The sequence below is a fragment of the Lontra canadensis genome, unplaced genomic scaffold (genome assembly GCF_010015895.1).
Source record: "Lontra canadensis isolate GAN:19392208 unplaced genomic scaffold, GSC_riverotter_1.0 scaffold368, whole genome shotgun sequence".
Taxonomy (NCBI): domain Eukaryota; kingdom Metazoa; phylum Chordata; class Mammalia; order Carnivora; family Mustelidae; genus Lontra; species Lontra canadensis.
The window spans coordinates 84419-92571 of NW_022631362.1; the positions used below are offsets into that span (position 1 = coordinate 84419).

The 8153-nt window shown below is 62.7% G+C and overlaps 1 protein-coding gene across 3 annotated transcripts; it reads right to left on the reverse strand.

The window, feature by feature from the left end:
* Positions 1-27: 27 nt before the first annotated feature.
* LOC116862885 (BICD family-like cargo adapter 2) lies at positions 28-7365 on the reverse strand. Of its 3 annotated transcripts, none has more exons than XM_032850322.1 (10): positions 7223-7365; positions 5730-6025; positions 3250-3465; positions 2995-3111; positions 2772-2918; positions 1761-1952; positions 1508-1657; positions 939-1069; positions 578-698; positions 28-499 (listed from the first exon to the last, which is right to left on the reverse strand). In XM_032850322.1, exons 2-10 carry the CDS (start codon positions 6009-6011, stop codon positions 338-340), a joined length of 1518 nt encoding a protein of 505 aa, XP_032706213.1. In that variant the 5' UTR covers positions 6012-6025; positions 7223-7365; the 3' UTR covers positions 28-337. The 3 variants fall into 3 exon arrangements, with proteins under 3 accessions (XP_032706213.1, XP_032706214.1, XP_032706215.1); XM_032850323.1 differs by having other exon boundaries at positions 7270-7354; XM_032850324.1 differs by lacking the exon at positions 7223-7365 and adding an exon at positions 7134-7202.
* Between the last annotated feature and the right edge of the window lie 788 nt (positions 7366-8153).

The following is an 8153-nucleotide window of genomic DNA, read 5'->3' on the forward strand; positions in this document are numbered from 1 at the left end:
AGAATGGAGGCCAAGTTGGGGTAATGATTTTTATATATTACTCTGTTCGACCTTGATACATAAATACCCACCCCCATCTCTGACCTGGAGCACGCCAGGCGCAAGGTGCTTAGAAAACAGAGACCTATATAGATTTAAAACAGCTCTGCCTCACCTGCCCCGCCACCCACCTGGGGTCCCTGGCCCCTAAAGCTGGCCCCTGCTCCCACTGAGCCTTTGCCCAGCTTCCCGGGGCGGGGAGGGCACCAGCCCCCTCTGGAAGACAGGGCCCTGGTGCTACATTGGCCGGAAGAGTTACGTGAACCAGAGGCCACTGGCGGTCCCCTTCGCCCGCCCTTCAGGTCCTTCGGAAGAGATTGCTCAGGAAGCCGCCGGCGGACCCAGGACCCAGGCGCAGCGAGAAGCGCGTTGTGGCGCGACGCGAGGATGATCCGGCCGCACTCAGCTCCTTCTGGCGTTGCGAGCGCAGCTGCTGGCTGATCACCACCTGCATGTCGTCCTGCGCCGGCCGGAGGAGCGGGTCAGCGCGGTTGGCCCCGCCCCTTCCGGTCCCCGCCCTTCCGGTCCCGCCCCTCACCTGCCAGGCCTCCAGCTCTTGCGTCAACGCCACCTTCTGGCGGATAGTGCGAAGCAGCTCCCGAGAGAGCGAGTCCCTCTCCAGAGAGACGCGGCTGAGCTCCAGGGACAGTTCCAGCGCTCTGCCGGCAAGAGGGGCAAAGAGTGGGTCCGAGGGCGCTCGGGCGTCAGGGAGCGGGCGTGGCGAGACGCCGCTGGACCCCGACGGGAGTGGTGCTGCTGACACCGAAAGCAAGGTCGGAGGGCTCCTTGTGGGTATGGGGGTAACTATATCACGTGGCGGGGGTTGGGGGGTGGGATTCGAAGGCCCGGGGTGCCTGGGAGTCCCACGGGGGCTGTGGTGCATGGTGGCAGAGGCTCACTTGTTCACAGCTTCGTTCCGATCCGAGAGGGCGCCGCTAAGGGCCTCCTCGGGGTCCTCCTGTGTTCGCAGCTCCTTCTGCCTTCGCAGCTCCTCCCGCAGGGACAGTATCTCTGTCCGCTGCAGCGTGATCTGTAGGCAGGGGAAGGTGAAGAGAAGCAGGTGGGCCCCTGGGTCTCCCAGCAGCCAGGGCTTCAGGTCTCCAGGCCCTCCCGCGCCTGCTCCACAAACTCTCGGGGCAGCTGCAGCCAATGTGGAGAATAATCTGAGCCCCCGGGCTGGTGCAGGATGGGGTGGGGTAGCGTCGGCGGGTGGTGTAAGCCTGCAGAAGGGATGCTGAGAGAAGCACTAGGAGGTGGGGCTGGGGGCCGGGGGGAATGGGGCCCAGGAAGCCCTCCTGGAAGAGGTGGCGTGGCATACAGTCTGGCTCTTGAAGCATAACTACAAGTTTGTTGGGATGAAGACAGATCCATGTAGAGGGGGAATTAGTGGGCAAAGGCTCAGAGGTGTAGATGGGCAAGAGAAACTGGCCTGGGGAGGGGCTCTCCATCCGCTCTCGCACTCCCACACCTCATCCTGCAGCCGGGCCACTTCGGCCTCCTTCTCCTCGAGTATCTCCCCTGGCCTCAGGGATGCTCGCTTCTTGGGAGGCTCCAGGCTTTCCTCTTGGGCTGAAGGCTGGTGGCTGAATGCCTCTTGGATCTCAGGGGACAGAGTGTTCTGTTCGCCAAAGGAATCCGTCAGTGAGCTGTCGGACCTCCTGGGGAAAGGAGGAGGGGCGGAGTCTGCATGGCACGTGGGGGCTAGTGGGCCACGAGCTCACCGGGGCGTCTCTGCGTCCGTCCGCTTTCTGGTCCTGGTCGCCGTCGAGGCTCTGAGCAAGCTCGGACTGCAGTGAGGCCACCGACACGTCGGCGTCCTGAAGGCGTGACTCCTCCTCCAGCTCCGAGACGCGCCTCTGCAGTCTCCGCAGCGCGCTCAATGCCTCCCCGGCCTCGGAGCGCGCGCGTTCCAGCTGCGGAGGGACAGAGGAGGGACAGACAGAAGGGCAGAAGTGTGGTCAGCCAGCCAGGGACGCCCCGCACCCTCATCCCGCCGCCGACCTACAGGGGGCGCCGGCGCGCCACCCAGAGCCCGCAGTCCCGCGCGTCGGAGCACCCCAGGGATCCTGCTCCCACCCCCGGATTGCTGGGCGGCCTTGGGCCGCGCAGGTCCCCTAGGCAGATCCCAATTTCCTACTCTATAAAGCAGGGTGCGGACAGGTGCCCTGGCTTTAAAGTTTCCAGTCCGCCTCCCCCCAGCCCCACCCATCGGGTCACCTGGAGGGGCCCCGCCCCCTCCCCGGACCGGTCGGCCTGCTAACTCCAAGCCCTCCTCCAGCGTTTATTGATCCAACCCCGCGCGGTGCTGAGTGCTTCACCCTCCCCTCGGCTCTTCATCATCCCCATCCCATCTCCTTACAGACAAGGAAAGTAAGAAGGGATGTTGGGATCCGGGCCCACGTTATTTCACCACAGAGTGGTGAGAGCTCAAACATCAGGCCATTGCTGTCTCTTGTCATTTCCTTTTGTGCATCTCCACTGCCCCAGACCTGGTCCAAGTCCCCATCATCTCCGGCCTCCCAACTGCTGGGCTCTGATGCCTTCTAAAGGCAGACCACTCCTGCTCATTCTCCTTCCAAAGCTCCCACGTGCCCTTGGGCTAATGCCCAGGCTCTCTTGGCCCAGCTTCTGGGGCTCCCCATGACCCAGCTGTGGCCTCATCTCCCTGGAAGCCCCAAGGCAGTGGCCCCTGCCCTGGTCAGATGCACACCCCCCGCCCCCCCACCGGTCACCTCCAGGCTATGCTCCCGCTTCTCACGCCGCAGTAGCAGCAGCTCCTCGTGGGTGGCCCGAAGCCTGGCCTGGCCCTTCTCCACCTCCTCACGCAGGCCCCGGATCTGGGCCTCCAGGTCCTGCCGGCGGCCCTGCAGCATCTGGTTCTGGGGAGAGACCTCAGGGCTGGAGGGGGGGTACCGGGCCAGTCCCAGATCACCCCCAGCCCCAGCTGGCACTTACCTCCCCCTGTAGACTCTCCAGCCGCGTCCTCAGCTCTGCTCCTGCCAGGACCTGAGCCTGGCACTGACCCCGAAGGCCATCCACTTCCCTCTGAAGCTCCTGTTCGGTCTGGGAGGCCTGTTGGGGGTGAGGGGGAAGGCAGTGGAGCCCCCAGCTGGCCCTGAGCCTTGACCCCAAGCCCCATGCACCCACCCCCACAATGGGACACAGACACCTGCCCTCCCTCTGCCAGGGACACAGGATCAGTTCTCCCACCTGGGCCAGCTGCTGGCTGAGCCGGAGGTTCTGCTCGCTGAGCTCACAGAGGGCCCGTGCCCGCTCACGCCCACTGTCCTGCTGCTCGCAGCGCTGCTCTCCCAGCTGGGCACGCAGGGCCTCCACATCCCCCTCCAGCTCCACAGCTCTGGCCTCCCATTCAGCACCCCGCACTGCCAGGCCCCGGCGGAGCTCATGGTTCTCCTGCTGCAGCCGCTGTGGGGGCCCGGACAGAGGGTCAGGGACAGAGGGAGGGATAGGGGGAGGGGAGGCTGGAGCAAACACACAGATGGACCCAGAGGGGGTCCAGGGGGGCCTGAGACAGGTGTGGAAGCAAGAGGGAGAAGCAGGCAGAGAGTGAAAACCAGAGCCTTGGAGCGGGGGAGAGTGGAGAGAGGTTTCCAGGTCAGGCAGGAGGAGCTGATCTGGGACTGGAGGAGAGTGAGGATCCCTGATGCCTGCTCACCTCCGGCTGCTGCCTGGGCTTCTGCACCCGAGGTCGCAGGCGTCGTTTTTGGCGCCTGAGTCTGGCAGAATTTAAGCCCCGGCCCATGGCCTCACCAGCCAGTGTCCGGGGCTGAGGAGGCTCAGCCTCTGCTTGGCTCTTCTCCCCCAGCTCCTCTGGCCCCACTCTCTAATTAACCCTGGCCAGCCCTGCCTGGGCCCCAGGCCTCAGCGTGCCCTCCCCAAAACCTGTCCAACAGGCGGGGGGACGCTCTTGTCACACCCAGCTGTCCAGCTTGGGGAGGCAGGCAAGTCGGGGGGCCAGCCTCTGGCCCCCACTCTCTATAAACCCTCAAAGCAAGAAGGCAGTGCTAAACGTCTGGTGCTCCAGATATTAGCAGGCACTCCGGCTGGGCCCTGTGCGCGCACCTTCCTGGTGCCGTTTCATCCAGCCAACCACAGTTAGAATTGTCAGTGTACTTATTTTCTATATGAGGAGCCTGGGGGTCAGAGAGGTCAAATGCCTTGCCCAGGGACACACAGTTAAGCAGTGAGGCAGCAATTCCAACCCATGTGCACAAACTCTTAACCAAATATCGTGGGGGCAACACAGCTCTAGGGTTAAATCCCCAGGTTCAGGGTCCAGTTGTCCTTGCTGGTGCCCTGCTGTGCTGCTCTCTGTGATTAGACAAGCTCTTTAATACCCCCCCCCCCGTTCCAGCCCCCTAGCCAGCCCAGCAGTACTTCCTGAGCTCCTCCCGCTGTGGGGTCTGGCTGTCTGCAGCACTGGAGACCACCGAGTTCCCAGCCTCTGGCAGCTTAGAGTCTAGAGACTCAGGAGCATGGACACAGGCTTGAACTTGGTCAAACTTGGTCGTTTCAGAGGGAGTGTGTAAGAGCTGTAAAGAAACCCTGATGAGAAAGAGTGGGGTAGGCTGGGGGGGTTCTTTAAAGAGAAAGTGACATTTGACTTCACACCTAAAGTGCAGGACGGAAGAGGGCTACAGCAAGGAACAGCATGTGCAAAGGTCCCAAGGGAACACGTGGGGGTTACTTGAGAAACTAAAAAGAGGTGCTAGGGGAGGACAGCGGTGTCACCGGCCGAGGCCCTCGAGCAGGGACTTTTGGGCCCTGGTGAAGAGTGTCACTGTAAGTGAGATGGGGAGCCGTGAGGGGATTTTAGGCAAGGACAGAAATGATCCAATTTGCAATTCTTGAAGATGCCTCTGGCGGCCCCATAATGGAGCATGGAGAACGGGCTCCAGGGGCAGGAGTGGAAGCTGGGCATGAGTGAGGAGGCAGCTGCGGGGCTGGGGCAGAGGCAATGGAGGCTGCAGAGACCCTGGGAAGCGGGTAGATTCAGAATCTGGTTTAGAGGCAAAATCCCTAGGGCTTGCACATGTGGGAGAAGAGAGGTCATGAGACGCTTGGGCTCTGGTCCTGATATGGGAAGCGGGGATGAGGACCACAGGTGATGGGGTCAAGATGCACCACTTAAATGTTGACATACCCACCAGGTGGCCGGGGGAGGAACTGAGGGACATAAGCTCCCCAGGTCTATCCTGAAGCAATGGTTGGGGCTCTATGGATGCTGGAGTCGGGGTTGTCCGGGGTGTTTAGGGGCCCGATGTGACCCTCAGAATGGCTGTGTGGGCAGAGGAGGGAATTCTATGTCACAGGACTAGGAGAGAATTGGCCAAGATAACACACAGAAAGGACTTAGCCCAGGGCCAGGCAGGGAAGGGGTGCCCAGTAACTGGTGGCTGGGGTTGTGCCATCCCACTGAGGGGCCAGACCCAAGATTCAGAGAAGGCCGGTGGCTGGCCCAGGGTCCCACAGCCAGGCAGAGGCCTGAACCCAGGTCCTGGCTTGTCCTCAGAGCCCATGTCCTCAACCACTGGAGAATCCCTCCAGGAACACGGGGCCCAATCCTGAACTGCTGTTCCAGGGGCCTCCCCCTGCGCACCTGTCTCCCAACTGCCCTCCACCAGCTCAGGCTGTCCCCTGTCCCACCCCTGCCCGGGCCACCAGCTCACTTCCTCGAGCTCAGAGTGCTGGGCGCTCAGTGTCTCCAGCTGCCGCTGTAGCTCCTCATTGCGCTCCAGAAGCATCTTGCCAAGCTCCGCAGCCAACAGCAGGTCCTTCTCCTTCTGCTGCAGCTGGAGGGCCAGGTCCTCAGGCTCCTCGGGCCCGGGGCCCCCTCCCAGGAACGAGTCCCGCCTTTCCAGCACGAAGGGGAAGAAGCCCTCGTTGCCACTGGGGGAGGCACCTCCAGAGAGCAGCCCCGACAGGAAGCCTGGTCCTTGTGGGGAGCTCATGGTGGCTGCAGCCTCTGTGGGCACAGGAGGGTCAGTGGGGACAGGCAATTGGTTGGGACTTGCCCCCTGCTGGTCAAGATCTGGCCCTGCGGCTAGGGCCTCCTTGGGCTGTGAAGGGTTAATGATCTCTGTCTTGGCCACCCAGCCCCGTTAATGTCCCCGGGGTAAACTGAGGCAGGGAGCACAAGGAAATGAGCTGCTGTTGACAGACATCCTCTGCCCCCAGGTAACTGCCCCACTGCTCCAGGACCCTGCTGACCGTGCCCCCCACCCCCCACACCTTAGCTGACCTGGCTCCCAGCCCCTCACCAGCAGGGAAGCTCTTTCTAGAAGCCAAGTTCTCAGAGACTCAGGACTCAAGAGGAGCCCAGCCTCTTCCCCTCCCAGAGTACAGGCCTTGGGAATTTAGGCCTGCAGATCCCTTCACTTCTAGAAGCCCAGGACCCCAGCCCCCTTCCCTCCCAGGTATCCTGGTCCTTGTTTTCCTATTTTCTCAAGATCCAGGTGTTTTGGTTCCCATGCCTTGGAGCTCAGGTGCCCAGACCCAGTCCTCCCATTCTGGAGCGTTGGCCCCAGTTTCCCAGGGGCCCCCGGGCAGGCCCAGGGCAGGGCCAGGTAACAAGTTGTACCAGCAGACGGTGGGGCCACTCCAGGTTTCTGTTTACTTCCCGGCCCGCCCCTGGGGACGAGAGCCCGGTGGCGCTCTCCCAGGGCTGCTTAGGGCCCGGCCGATCCGGGGCTCAGAAGGAGACACACCAGATTTCGCTGGCACCCTCCCCACCTCCAGCCCTCTGGGGGTTCCCCCCACACCCCTTACACACACGCGCACCCCCCCACACACACACACCTGTCCCTTCCACCCCAGATGTCTAAGCCCAGCCCCAACCGCAGGACCCAGTTGTCGCGGTTGTTCCGGCCTAGCGGGGTCCCGGAGTCTCCCTGAGGTGGCCCCTGTGGCCCCAACCCCCTCTGGAGACCCGGGGGCGTCCCTTCTCCTCCCGCCTTCTCGCACCTTCTCGTACCGAGCTGCTGTTTAGCATCTCGACCCAGGCGTCTGGGCCCCCTGCTCCTCGACACCCCCCTCCACCGGCCCGAGGCATCCGAGGCTCAGCGACCACCTACCTTCCTGCCCACGCCTCCAGCTTGCGCGCCCCAGGAGCCAGGCTCGACCACCCCACCCCCGGCGCCTTCTCACGCCGACCCTGTTCTACCTGAAGCTCCAACGGCCCCCGTCCTCAGGCGCCCCCCAGGCTCTCACCCGCAGATGCCGGGCTCCCTCCAAGGTCCCCGCGGTCCCGGATCCCCTCTTCCGGAGGCGGCGCCAGGTGCCCGGCCCGCGCAGGTGAGGGGGCGGTTCCGCGGGCAGGACTGGGGCGCCCCCTGGCGGCCAGAGTGGCCCGGCGGGGCTGAAGGAAAGTCGCCTCCACCCAGCTGTGGGCACCGGCTCCGTGCCGCTGCCATCGGAAAACATGGGCCCCATTAATTGATCACCTGTTGGGTGCAGATCCCACGCTGCGCACAGACGTCAGCTCCTTTCCCCTCACAACTGCCCCGTGGGGCAGGACATTACTGAGAATGACAACGAGGACAAATATAACATACCAAGCACCCTGCTAAGTAAGCTCTTTTATGAGCACAACTCGTTTACTTTTATGACATCCTAATGAAGCAGGAACTGCTATTGTCCTCATTTTACAGATGAGGAAGCTGAGGCTGAGGGGGACCCCTCACTTGCTTGGGGCTCTCCGTCTCGAGGTGGCCCGAGGCTGGACCCCATGCTCCAGTGCGAGGACAGAGGACTTGGTGTGGAGGCCAGGAGCATTCGGGGTGGGTCCAGCCCAAGGCCGCCTGGGCATGCGGGGTGTTAAGTCTCTCCAGACTCCCAGGGCTTGCTGGCGGGAGGTCTGGGGCCTCCTGGCCTGGTGGGCAAGGACAAAGGGAGGGCTGGAACAGTGGTGTGCTGGAAGTTCTATCAACAGCAGGCTTTCTGGCGGAAAAAAGAAAGGCCTAGTTTGTAGACTTGGCAATTTCGGAGGGTTAGTGATCCCTGCTTGGCTGATTTCGAGCTACCCCCGACATTACTGCATGAGAATTTGGGAAGGGATGTGCGCTACTGGCTTTTGTCAGCTGGGAGCAGCTGCT

Coding starts and splice junctions, on each gene's coding strand:
- LOC116862885 (XM_032850322.1), bottom strand. CDS start 6,011: ATGAGCTCCCCACAAGGACCAGGCTTCCTGTCGGGGCTGCTCTCTGGA. Junction 2,919..2,994: donor TGGAGAGTCTACAGGGGGAG/GTAAGTGCCAGC, acceptor GTCTCTCCCCAG/AACCAGATGCTGCAGGGCCG. Junction 1,953..2,771: donor AGCGGGAGCATAGCCTGGAG/GTGACCGGTGGG, acceptor GTCCCTCCGCAG/CTGGAACGCGCGCGCTCCGA.